Raw genomic sequence first — 12,193 nt, forward strand, 5'->3', positions numbered from 1 at the left:
AACTGCAGTTAAGGTATTTGTTAGCAAAGCCAAAGGATTCAGGTTCAATTCCCCAGTACCCATGTAAAGCCAGATGTACAAGGTGGCACATGAGTCTGGAGTTCATTTGCAGTGACTGAAGAATCTGGCATGCCCATTCTCTCTCTCTGCCTCTTCCTTCTCTCTCTCTCTCTCTCAAATAAATAAAGTACTTTTTAGAATTATTTTTAAATCTAACTAAATGGAGAAATGATGGTACATTATGACAATGTGGCCTGTTCCAGGAGTACAAGATTGGTTTAACATAAAGTTCATCATATTCACTAGAACAAAAATGTCCATAGTAATGTCAGTAGTAACATGAAAAGTATTACACATAATGAAACATATAGGCATAACAAAACTTCTTGATGAAGTAGGATTGGAAGGAAACTTAAACTGATTTTAAAAAGCTATACATATTTTTGCATTGTAACAATGGTGAAAGATTTAATACTTCATCTCAAGACTAGAAAAAGACAAGTACTGATATTGTCACTTTTTTAAAAGGTTTTTTTTTTTTTCTTTTTTTTTTTTGAGGTAGGGTCTCACTGACCTGGAATTCACTATATAGTCTCAGGGTGGCCTCGAACTCATGGCAGTCCTCCTACCTCTGCCTTCCAAGTGTTGGGATTAGTCATGCGTCACCACACCTGGCCACTTTTTTAAAAAGTATTTTTTATTTCTTTTAATTAAAAATATTGATTTTTATTTATTTACTTGAGAATGACAGAGAGAAAGAGAGAGAATGGGTGCACCAGGGCCTCTAGCCACTGCAAATGAGCTACAGATGCATGTGTTACCTTGTGCATCTGGCTTATGTGGGTCTTGGAGAATCAAGCCTTGAACTGGGGTCCTTAGGCTTTATAGGCAAGCATTTAACCACTAAGCCATCTCTCCAGCCCTGGCCACTTTTTAATTTAACATTTTTACTGAATGTCCTAGCTAATGGAATTTCATTTTATTTATTTTTTCTTGCTTTAGAGATTGAAAAGAAAGAAGAAACGCTCTCTCTCTCTCTCTTTTTTTTATTTTTCAAGGTAGGGTCTCGCTCTAGCTCAGGCTGACCTAGAATTCACTGTGTAGTCTCAGAGTGGCCTTGAATGCATAGCAGGTTTTTCCCTTCATCTCCCATGTGTTGGGATTAAAGGCATGCACCACCTGCCTGGCAGAAGAAATGTTTTTCCATAAATGGCATGATGTTGTATGTACAAAATCCAAAGAAGAGACTATATAAATAATGGTGGATCTTAGGAAGATTGTAGAATATAAGGCTATATACAAAATCATTCATGTTTTTATATAATCTCAATAAATTAATTGAAAACTCAAACTTTTTTTTTTTTTTTTGGTTTTTCAAGGTAGGGTCTCACTCTAGCCCAAGCTGATCTGGGATTCACTATGGAGTCTCAGGGTGGCCTTGAACTCATGACGACCCTCCTACCTCTGCCTCTTAAGTGCTGGGATTAAAGGCATATGCCACCACACCTGGCTTCAAACTATTATTTTTAATCATATTAAAACTAACTACAATCTTCTCCTTGTCCACGTACCTGCGATGGACCAGGCTGAGGAGTCGTCCTTGGGCGACAAAGGCGAAAAGGCTGGGGAATCAGAAGAGATGACCACCGGCCAACACAGAGGGAATCGGGAGGAGACTGACGGGGATAGAGATGCGGACAAGGAAGCGGCGTCTGAGGAAGGCAAGCTCAAGAGTCAGGATGTCTGGGATTTAACAGCAGCTGAAAGGAAGACACATCATTACTTCTGCAGCAAAACAACTGAGAATCAGGTAGGAGGATCGTCATGAGTTCGAGGCCACCCTGAGACTCTATAGTGAATTCCAGGTCAGCCTGGGCTACAGTGAGACCCTACCTCGAAAAACAAAAATAAATACATAAATAAATAAAAATGTTGAAAGTTAAAAAAAAACCTGAAAATTGATACCAAAGAAAAGAAGGAGAAGAAACAGAAAGTGGATGAAGACGAGATTCAGAAGATGCAAATCCTGGTTTCTTCCTTTTCTGAGGAGCAGCTGAACCATTACGAAATGTATCGCCGGTCAGCTTTTCCCAAGGCAGTCATTAAAAGGCTGATCCAGTCCATCACTGGCACCACTGTGTCCCAGAATGTGGTGATTGCCATGTCTGGTATTCCCAAGGTTTTCATTGGGGAGGTGGTGGAAGAAGCCCTGGATGTGTGTGAGAAGTGGGGAGAGATGCCACCATTACAGCCCAAACACATGAGGGAGGCTGTCCAGAGGTTGAAGTTGAAAGGGCAAATCCCCAACTCAAAGCACAAAAAAATCATCATCTTCTAGTTCCACACCTTCAAAGGCCCAGTGCCAACAAGTCCTGGTTCCAGGCTTTCCTCAGTGAGGTCTGCATTGGTGGCTTTAGTGTCAGGACTTCAAGGAGCCATGAGAGCAATTTTAATGTCTTCACCACACCTGTTCCAGATTTGCCCTCATTACATCCTGGAACCTCACAGAGCATTCTGAGGTATTTCACTGTCTTGACCAGCTGGAAGGAGAAAGGTGTGTGAACCTGTAATGTCTTCTGGAAGGGAAGATATTCAAAGAGAAAAATAACCTGGGAGAACCTGAAGGGTTTCACATGGAGCCTAGAATTGTTGAGACTTAGCTTGTTTCGTCTTATCTCTGGTTTCAAGTGGAAGAAATAGCCAGAAACTATTACTAGTGATAGTCTACCAGGAAGGACACAGTGGTAACAGTAGTGGAATAAAACGGTCCTGTGGACCTTGGCAAGTGATCATTCAACTTCTCCATCTTGTGTGTGGACTCATTTTTGGGTAGCTGGTTGGAAAGGGGAGGCGGGGGGGGGAGTCATTCCATGTCCAAACAAAACTGATCTTGGCTTTTTAATGAAAATTTATGAGCCCTTCCAACATCCAATCCTGTAAGAACTATTAAATAACTCATGAAAAGAAAAAAAAAAAAACGGGCTGGAGAGATGACTTAGCTGTAAGGCTCATGCCTGCGAAGCCTAAGGACCCCGGTTTGATTCTCCAGGTCCCACGTTAGCCAGATGCACAAGAGGGCACATGTGTCTGGAGTTTGTTTGCAGTAGATAGTGGCCCTGGCATGCCCATTTCTCTCTCTCTCTCTGCCTCAAATAAATAAAAATCAATAAATCTTAAAAAAAAACTATGTGTGGTGGCTTATACTATAACCCCAGCCATGCTACTGTTTTTATAAAGGTTCGTGTATTAAAGGCTTAGCCCACATCCCTTGCTGCTACTTGGAGCTTATGAAATCTTTAGGAGGTTGGCTCTAATGCAATGAATTAGGATATTGAAGTGTGACCTTGAAGGGAATATTAGAACTCTGTCTCCTTCTTGTCTGTTCTTCCATTCCTACCAATAGGTGAGCATTTTCTTCTATAATGCAATCCCAGCATAGTGTTTCAGCCTTGTATAGGCCCAAAAGAAACAGAGCTAACTGGCCTTGACTGAAATCTCTGGAATCATAGCTCAAAAATAATACTTTCTTTTTCTTCTTCTTTTTTTTTTCTTCCAGGTAGCATTTCACTCTAGCCTCAGCTGACAGGTACTTAATATATAGTCCCAGGCTGGCCTTGAACTCACAGCAGTCCTCCTACCTCTGCCTCCCAAGTGCTGGAATTAAAGGTGTGAGCCACCGTGCTATGCTAAAACTGTCTTATTTATAAGTTTTTTTTTTAATCTCAAGTATTTGTCACTGTGGTGCAGTTGATGAATATAGTAAAATTTTGCTGAAATAATATAAATATGGGAAGAGGTATAATGTTCATTTTTTTTTTTTTTTTTTTTGGTTTTTCGAGGTAGAGTCTTACTCTATCTCAGGCTGTCCTAGAATTCACGATGTAGTCTCAACGTGGCCTCAAACTCTCAGAGATTCTCCTACCTCTTCCTCCCCAGTGCTAGGATTAAAGGCATGCGCCACCACACCTGGCTGAATTTTTCAGATTTGATATTATAAGAATATTGCTTCTTAAATTCATCTCTAGATTCTGGCATTCTAATTTGAAATCTCAGTAGGCATTGTTGAGCTGATTCTAAAAATTGTGTGGGAATTACAAAGAGTACTGCAAACTGTTTTGAAAAAGGATAAAATCATAGAAATTATATCATGATTTCAATACTTACTAACCAATATTATAAAATCATAGAAGTTATATTGTCTGATTTCAATACTTACTAACCAATATTCAAAAAAGTGTCGAATCGTGGGCTGGAGAGATAGCTTACTGGTTAAGGTGCTTGGTGGCAAAGCCAGTGGATCCAGTGTCAATTCCCCAGTATCCATGTAAAGCCAGATGCACAGAGTGGCACATATATCTGAAGTTAGTTTGCTTATAGCTAAGGCTCTGGCATGCCCATTCTTTTTCTCTCTCATAAGTAATTAATAAATAAAATATTTTTAAATTGTGGAATTGGAATATATGGACATACACGTATAGCAATATACAGAGCCTAGAAACAGACCCATAAGTATAGAGCTGTTTACCTTTGTGATTTGTATACATGTATGTGAGTTTGCGTGTGTTTGGAAGTTAGTATATGACCCCAAGGGTCAGTCCTCAACTTCCACCTTGCGACAGAATCTCTTGTTCCCCATTGCAAACACCAGCTGGATGTGGCTACACATGTCTGTAATCCCACTTCTGTGGGGAATGAAGACCAAAGAATCTCTGGGGTTCACAAACAAGTTCCGGAATCAATAAGAGACTCTGTCTCAAGAAAAAAAATGGTGGGTAAGTGATGGAGGGGGAGGACACCTGATATTTTCCTCCAATAGCCATAGATATGAGCACAAGGATGCCACACATTAGCACAAGAGGTGCTGAATCTGTGAATACATGGGCGCACAGCACACCACACTACATGCAAAATAAAAAAATGAAGGATAAACAAATATAAAAAGCATAAAGGGCTGGAGAGATGGTTTAGTGGTTAAGGCACTTGCCTGCAAAGCCAAAGGACCTAGGTTTGATTCCCCAGGACCCACTTAAGCCAGATGCACAAGGTGCACATGCATCTGGAGTTCATTTGCAGTGGCTGGAGGCCCTGGCATGCCCATTCTTTCTCTCCCTCCCTCTCAAATAAAAAAATATATTTTTTTAATGTGTGAAACTTTGAGCAAGGCGTGGTGGAACACGCCTTAAATCCCAGCACTTGGGAGGCAGATCGCTATGAGTTCATTGCCAGACTAGGACTACATAGTGACTCTACCTCGGAAAAAAAAAGGATGAAGACTGGAGAAATCAGTGTTAAAGGCACTTATTTGCAAAGCCTGATAGCCCAGGTTTGATGCCCCAGATACACAAAGTGGCATGTGTGTCTGAAATTTGTTTCCAGTGTTAAGAGGCCCTGATGTGCCTCAACTCACTCTCTTTCTGTCTCCCTCTTTCTTTGTGTCTCAAAATACTTAAGAAACATATCTGGTAAGGAACTTGTACTCAGAATATGTAAAGAACTGTTTGGTACATGGTACAATGGACTTGAGCACCCAGGATGCAGAGGTAAGAGGATCACCATGAGTTCAAGGTCACCCTGAGACTATTCCAGGAGGTCAGCCTTGGCTAGAGTGGGACCCTACCTTGAAAAACCAAAAAAAAAAAAAAGACAACGGCCTAGGTTTATAGCTTGTTAGTAGAGCCTGTGCCTCACAGCTATAAAGCCCTTAGATTCAATCCTGAGTACTTCAAAATGACAGTATTTAAATGGGCTAAACATTTAATCAGATATTTCACAAAGAAATGATGAATATTAAATAGGTGCTTACAGAATGTTCAAGATAATTAATCATCAAAGGAATCAAACAGAAAACCCATCCAAGTTACCACTATCCATCTAGTAGCATGGCTGAAAGTAAGAAAACTGGTACTGGCTGGGCATAGTGGTATACACGTTTAATCCCAGCACGTGGGAGGCAGAGTAGGAAGATCATCATGAGTTCACAGCTACCCTGAGACTAAATAGTGAGTTGCAGGTCAGTCTGGGCTAGAGTGAGACCCTCATAAAATAAAACAACAGCAACAACGAAAGACTGGTACTGTTAAATGTTAGGATGTGGAGCAGTTTGCACATTGCTTTAATAAATTGTTGATGCATAGCTATATTCAGGTGTTTATAAATATTGCTTCATATGCAAAGGAGTATATATCAGAATTCTGAAACTTGGGATTGCTTGCTGTGATTCCTTGACATTTCCTATTTTTTTTAGTTTTTTTAAAAATAAATTTTATTATTAATTTGAGAGAGTGGAAGAAGCAGAAAGAATGGACACACTAGGGCCTCTAGCCACTGCAAACAAACTCCAGACACATGAACCACCTTGTGTATCTGATCTTCATGGGCATTGGGGAATCGAGCCTGGGTCCTTAGGCTTCATAGGAAAGCACCTTAACCATTAAGCCATCTCTCCAGCCCCCCTTCTTTTAGTGACATTTGTGATCACAAATTTTATTAAAAGTGAGGACCATTAACATCTTTTAGCAAAAACCTAAGCAAAGCAGATCTTGGGCAGTAAGAGTCAAAGTATTATATAATGGTTCATTAAAAGTCTTTGCTTGGGGGACTAGAGGGATGGTTTAGCGGTTGAGGTGCTTGCCTGCAAAGCCAAGGGACCCAGGTTCTATTTCCCAGGACCCACATAAGCCACATGCACAAGGTGGCACATGTGTCTGGAGTTCATTTGCAGTGGCTGGATCCCCTGGTGCACCCATTCTCTGATGTTTCTCTCCCTCTCCAACTCGCTGTCTCGAATGAATGAATAAATAAATTTTAAAAAAAATCTTTGCTTGGGCTGGAGAGATGGCTTAATGGTAAGGTACTTGCCTGCAAAGCCAAACAACCCAGATTCAACTACCTAGTACCCATATGCACAAAACCAGATGCACAAGGTAGCATGTGTCTGGAGTTTGTTTGCAGTGGCTAGAGGCCTTGGTGTGCCCATTCTCTCTCTATCTTTCTCAAACAAATAATTTTTTTTTTAAAGTCTTTGCTTTTGAAGCTGGGATGTAGCACAGTTGGGAGAGTACTTGTTTAGCATTCAGGAAGCCTTGAGTAATCCCTAGCACCACATAAGCCAGGTATGGTGGTTCATGTGTGTGTGTAATCCTAGCACTGGGGATGTAGAGGCTGGAGGATAAAAAGTTCAAGTTCATCTTTAGTTATGTAGTAAATTTGAGGCAGCCTGGAATACATATGACCCTATCTCAAAAAAGTAAGCCTGAGGGCTGGATAGAAGGCCTAGGGGTTAAGCCTAAGGACCCACGTTCAATTCCCCAGTAGCCACATAAGCCAAAGGCAGAAAGTGGTGCATGCATCTGGAGTTCATTTGCAGTGGCTGGAATCTCTGGGAGGCCTGTTCTTTTGTTCTTTCCTTTTCCTTTTTTTTTTGATGTGGGATCTTGCTCTAGCCCAGGCTGACCTGGAATTCACTATGTAGTCTCAGGGTGACCTCTAACTCTCAGCAATCCTGCTGCTTCTGCCTCCTGACTGCTGGAATTAAAGGCATGTGCCACCATGCCTGGCTGAGCTCACACTTTTAAAAAAATTATTTATTTGAGAGAGAGAGAATGGGCAGCTGGATATCAGCTGAAAAACAGTTTAATAATAATCATTTATACTGTACATGGTGGCTCATGCTTTTAGTCACAGCACTTGGAAGGCAGAGGTAGGAGGATCACTGTGTGTTTGAAGCGCCAGCCAGAGACTATATAGTGAATTCCAGGTCAGCCTGGGCTACAGCGAGACTCTACCTCAAAAATATATATGTGTGTGTGTGTGTGTGTGTGTGTGTGTGTGTGTGTATGTATGTATACATACACACACATAATATCATTTACAAAATACACCAATTCTTATTAAATGAAATAAATATTTCCTGTACACAGTAAATCACTACATGTGGTTGTACTATGCCAGTGTTTATAAGTACTCTACCTGTGTATATGTAGATAGATATAGATATACATATATAAAAGTTTTGTCTTTTGAAGCAAGCCCAAAGACTGGCCTTTTTAAAAAAATACTAGACAGAGGGAGAGAATTGGTGTGCCTCCAACCTCTATAATCGAACTGGAGATGTGTGTGCTTCCTTGTGTGCATGTGCAACATCGCACACTTGCATCACTGTGTCTGGCTTACATGGGACCTAGAGAGTCAAACAAGGGTTCTTAGGCTTCATGGGCTAGCGCCTTAACTGCTAAGCCATCTCTTCAGCCCAAAAGTTGTAGTTTCAGTTCTTTAATTTTTGGATTTTTAGTAATTAAAATTTTTAAATGTTATATAGTGTTAAATAATTGAATGAAACCATATACCTGTCTTATTTGTGATATTAATAGTTCTACTGTTTTATTTCTTAAGCACATGTTCAGAAGTGCTTTGTATCTCTGGGTGGACTGGATATATTGTCTCACGTTCTTGTACAACTGGAATTGGATTCACACCAGAATGCTTCCAGTGTCAAGCTTGCAGTAATGGTGACTGCAGCACTCGATCAGTGTATCACTAATAACCGTGAGTGAAAATGCTTAGCAAATTTTCTACAATAGAATTTTGTTTGAGTTGAAAATGATGATTGTGGAAATGCTACATTAAACACTGTCATGGGGTAGATTTCCAGCTCCTCACAATAAAACAGAATCTTAGAAATTACCTAATCTAAAAGAAAAATTAGGGCTGGATGGCTGGCTGAGCGGTTAAGGCATTTGCTGCAAAGATAAAGGACCCAGGTTTGATTTCCCAGAACCCACATTAGCCAGATGTACAAGGTAGCACATGTGTCTGGAGTTCATTTGCAGTGGCTGGAGGCCCTAGCATACCCATTCTTTCTCTCTCTTGATGTCTGTCTCTCCTTCCCTCCCTCCCTCCTTCTCTCTGCCAAATAAATAACTAAATAAAAATTTTTTAAAAATGTAAAAAAGGGCTGGAGAGATGGCTTAGCGGTTAAGCGCTTGCCTGTGAAGCCTAAGGACCCCGATTCGAGGCTCGGTTCCCCAGGTCCCACATTAGCCAGATGCACAAGGGGGCGCACGCGTCTGGAGTTCGTTTGCAGAGGCTGGAAGCCCTGGCGCGCCCATTCTCTCTCTCTCCCTCTATCTGTTTTTCTCTCTGTGTCTGTCGCTCTCAAATAAATAAATAAAAAATTTTAAAAAAGATAAAAAGAAAAATGTAAAAAAGAAAAACTTAGCTGGGCATGATAGTGCTCACCTCTGATCCCAGCACTTGGGAGGTAGAGGCAGGACAATTGTCATGAGTTCGAGGCCACCCTGAGACTACATAGTGAATTCCAGGTCAGCCTGGGCCAGAGTGAGACCCTACCTCAAAAAACTAAAAAAGGGCTGAAGAGATGGCTTAGCAATTAAGGCATTTGCCTGCAAAGCCAGTTCAATTCTCCAGGACCCACTTAAACCACATGCACAAGGGGGCACATGCATCTGGAGTTCGTTTGCAGTGGCTAAAGGCCCTAGTGCGCCCATTCTCTCCCTCTCTTTGCCTCTTTTTCTGTATCAAATAAATACATAAATAAATAAAATTTAAAAACTAAAAAAACACGAAAAAGAACAAGAAATTACCTATTCTAGAGCTCAATGTGGTGGTGCATGCCTTTAATCCCAACACTTGGGAGGCAGAGGTAGGAGGATCGCCATGAGTTTGAGGCCATCCTGAGACTACATAGTAAATTCCAGGTCAGTCTGGGCTAGAGCAAGACCTTACCTTGAAAAAAAAAATTGCCTATTCTAATTCCTTATGAAAGTTACATCTTAAGGATTTGTAGGTCTTCTAACTTCAGGTCTCATGACAGAATCAAAATAAGATCCTGTTATTCTTAGGCCTTTCTTTCACTTAAAAAGCAATTTATTGGGCTGGAGAGATGGCTTAGTAGTTAAGGCTCTTGCTTGTGAAACCTAAGGATCCAGGTTTGACTCTCCATAACCCATGCAAGCTAGACGCATGAGGTGACACATGCATACAAGGTAGTGTACACATTTGGAATTTGTTTGCAGTGGTTAAGGCCCTAGCACACCCATTTTCTGTCTCTCTCCCTTTCCCCTTCCTCATCCCCTCATTAAAAAAAATAATAATTGGGCTGGTGAGATGGCTTGGCAGTTAAGCGCTTGCCTGTGAAGCCTAAGGACCCCGGTTCGAGGCTCGATTCCCCAGGACCCACGTTAGCCAGATGCACAAGGGGGTGCACACATCTGGAGTTCGTTTGCAGTGGCTAGAAGCCCTGGCGCACCCATTCTCTCTGTCTCTCTCTCAATCTCTCTCTCTCTGCCTCTCTCTTTCTCTTTCTTAGCTCTCAAATAAATAAATAAACAAAAAATTTTTTTAATTATTTATTTTGGGTTTTTTTGTTGGTTTGTTTTTTGAGGTAGGGTCTCAGCCTACCTCGAGATGACCTGGAATTCACAGTGTAGTCTCAGGGTGGTCTCGAACCCATATCCATCTTCTGCCTCCCAAGTGCTAGGATTAAAGGTGTTGCACCACCACACCTAGCTTTATTTTGGTTCTTTTGAGGTAGGGCCTCACTCTAGCCAGGCTGACCTGAATTTTACTCTATAGCCCCAGGCTGGCCTCAAACTCATAGGAATCCTTCTACCTCTGCATCCCAAGTGCTAGAATTAAAGGCATGCACCACCATGCCCAGCTTATAAAGCAAATTTAAATAAAAAATTTTAGATGAAAGGGAGGAGGATACTTAATAGGTTGATATTGTATATATGTAATTACAATGATTGTAATGGGGAGGTAATATGATGGAGAATGGAATTTCAAATGGGAAAGTGTGGGGGTGGGGAGGGAGGGAATTACCATGGGATATATATATATATATATATATATATATTTTTTTTTTTTTTTAATTTTTATTTATTTATTTGAGAGCGATAGACACAGAGAGAAAGACAGATAGAGGGAGAGAGAGAGAATAGGCACGCCAGGGCTTCCAGCCTCTGCAAACAAACTCCAGACACGTGTGCCCCATGGGATATATTTTATAATCATGGAAAATGTTAATAAAAATTTTTAAAAAAAGCAAAAAAAAATTTTAGATGAGAAAATGAGGTACATTCTTAAGACATTAAGAGGCTGGGCTACAGTGAGACCCTACCTTGAAAAACCAAAACATAAACAAAAATAATAATTGTTTTAGAATGATTACTGATTAATGAGGACTTATAATAAGCTATCATTTTAATATAATACATTTATAAATTAATACTATGTATATATTAGATGTTATATGATATTTGTATATAAATTGCTATATATAAAGAACAATATATATTACTTGTATATGATTTATATCTTCGTGAATAAGCTCTGAAAACATAATGCAAGTATATTTATAAATTTGTACTTACTTTTTAGCTTCTTTTGCAGTGGTATTATCCAAATACCAGATTGTTTCAAAACTTGTGGCATTACTGCTTCATGAAAGTCTAGAATTAGAAGAAAAGCTTAGCATAATGCTTGCTCTTAGTCACTGCACAGATTGTGGTGAGTATTGGATGTTTTTCATTGAGATGGAAACATGCTTTTGTTTATTGCCCTCTATTCATATGAAAGGCTCAAATAAAATTGCTTTTCTCCTTATCATTCAAGCTCCTTCCATTCAGTCACTAAGACCTGCAGTTGTACTTTTTCTTATTCTTTATCCCTTTATTTTATTTTATTTTTTTGAGGTAGGGTGTCACTCTAGCCCAGGCTGACCTGGAATTCACTATGTACTCTCAGGGTGGCCTTGAACTCACGGTGATCCTCTTACCTCTGCATCCCAAGTGCTAGGATTAAAGGCATATGCTACCATGCCAGTTATCCTTTTTTAAAATTCATTTGAAAGCAATAAAGAGGCAGTTAGAGAGATGGGCATGCATGGGCCACTTTGTACATCTGACTTTACATGGGTACTGGGGATCAAACTCAGTACATAAGGCATTGCAAGCCATCTCCCTAACCACACCCTTTTTTTTAGGGGAAAATTTTTTTAAAATTATTTATTTATTTATTCGAGAACGACAGACACAGAGAGAAAGACAGATAGAGGGAGAGAGAGAGAATGGGCGCGCCAGGGCTTCCAGCCTCTGCAAACAAACTCCAGACGCGTGCGCCCCCTTGTGCATCTGGCTAACATGGGACCTGGGGAACCGAGCCTCGAATCGGG

At 40.5% G+C, this 12,193-nt stretch overlaps 2 protein-coding genes across 3 annotated transcripts in view; both read left to right on the top strand.

The window, feature by feature from the left end:
• Positions 1 to 12,193, top strand: part of Terb1 (telomere repeat binding bouquet formation protein 1) — an 87,888-nt gene that overhangs the window by 26,718 nt on the left and 48,977 nt on the right. Inside the window, exons 8-9 of the mRNA XM_045142864.1 lie at positions 8,392 to 8,544; positions 11,401 to 11,529. Coding sequence (XP_044998799.1) covers positions 8,392 to 8,544; positions 11,401 to 11,529 — 282 coding nt within the window. The remainder of the gene's footprint in view (positions 1 to 8,391; positions 8,545 to 11,400; positions 11,530 to 12,193) is intronic.
• On the top strand, positions 1,577 to 2,342 carry LOC105944407 (transcription initiation factor TFIID subunit 11-like). 2 transcript variants are annotated; one of them, XM_045138472.1, is made up of 3 exons: positions 1,577 to 1,810; positions 1,940 to 2,118; positions 2,195 to 2,342. In XM_045138472.1, exons 1-3 carry the CDS (start codon positions 1,577 to 1,579, stop codon positions 2,262 to 2,264), a joined length of 483 nt encoding a protein of 160 aa, XP_044994407.1. In that variant the 3' UTR covers positions 2,265 to 2,342. The 2 variants fall into 2 exon arrangements, with proteins under 2 accessions (XP_044994407.1, XP_044994398.1); XM_045138463.1 differs by having other exon boundaries at positions 1,940 to 2,342.

The sequence above is a fragment of the Jaculus jaculus genome, chromosome 1 (genome assembly GCF_020740685.1).
Source record: "Jaculus jaculus isolate mJacJac1 chromosome 1, mJacJac1.mat.Y.cur, whole genome shotgun sequence".
NCBI classification, from domain to species: domain Eukaryota; kingdom Metazoa; phylum Chordata; class Mammalia; order Rodentia; family Dipodidae; genus Jaculus; species Jaculus jaculus.

What these genes read in the sequence shown, in the direction of transcription:
- LOC105944407 (XM_045138463.1), top strand. Translation starts at nt 1,577, where the DNA reads ATGGACCAGGCTGAGGAGTCGTCCTTGGGCGACAAAGGCGAAAAGGCT. An exon ending in GCAAAACAACTGAGAATCAG is followed by an intron (nt 1,811 to 1,939) that starts GTAGGAGGATCG and finishes AAATGTTGAAAG; the next exon opens with TTAAAAAAAAACCTGAAAAT.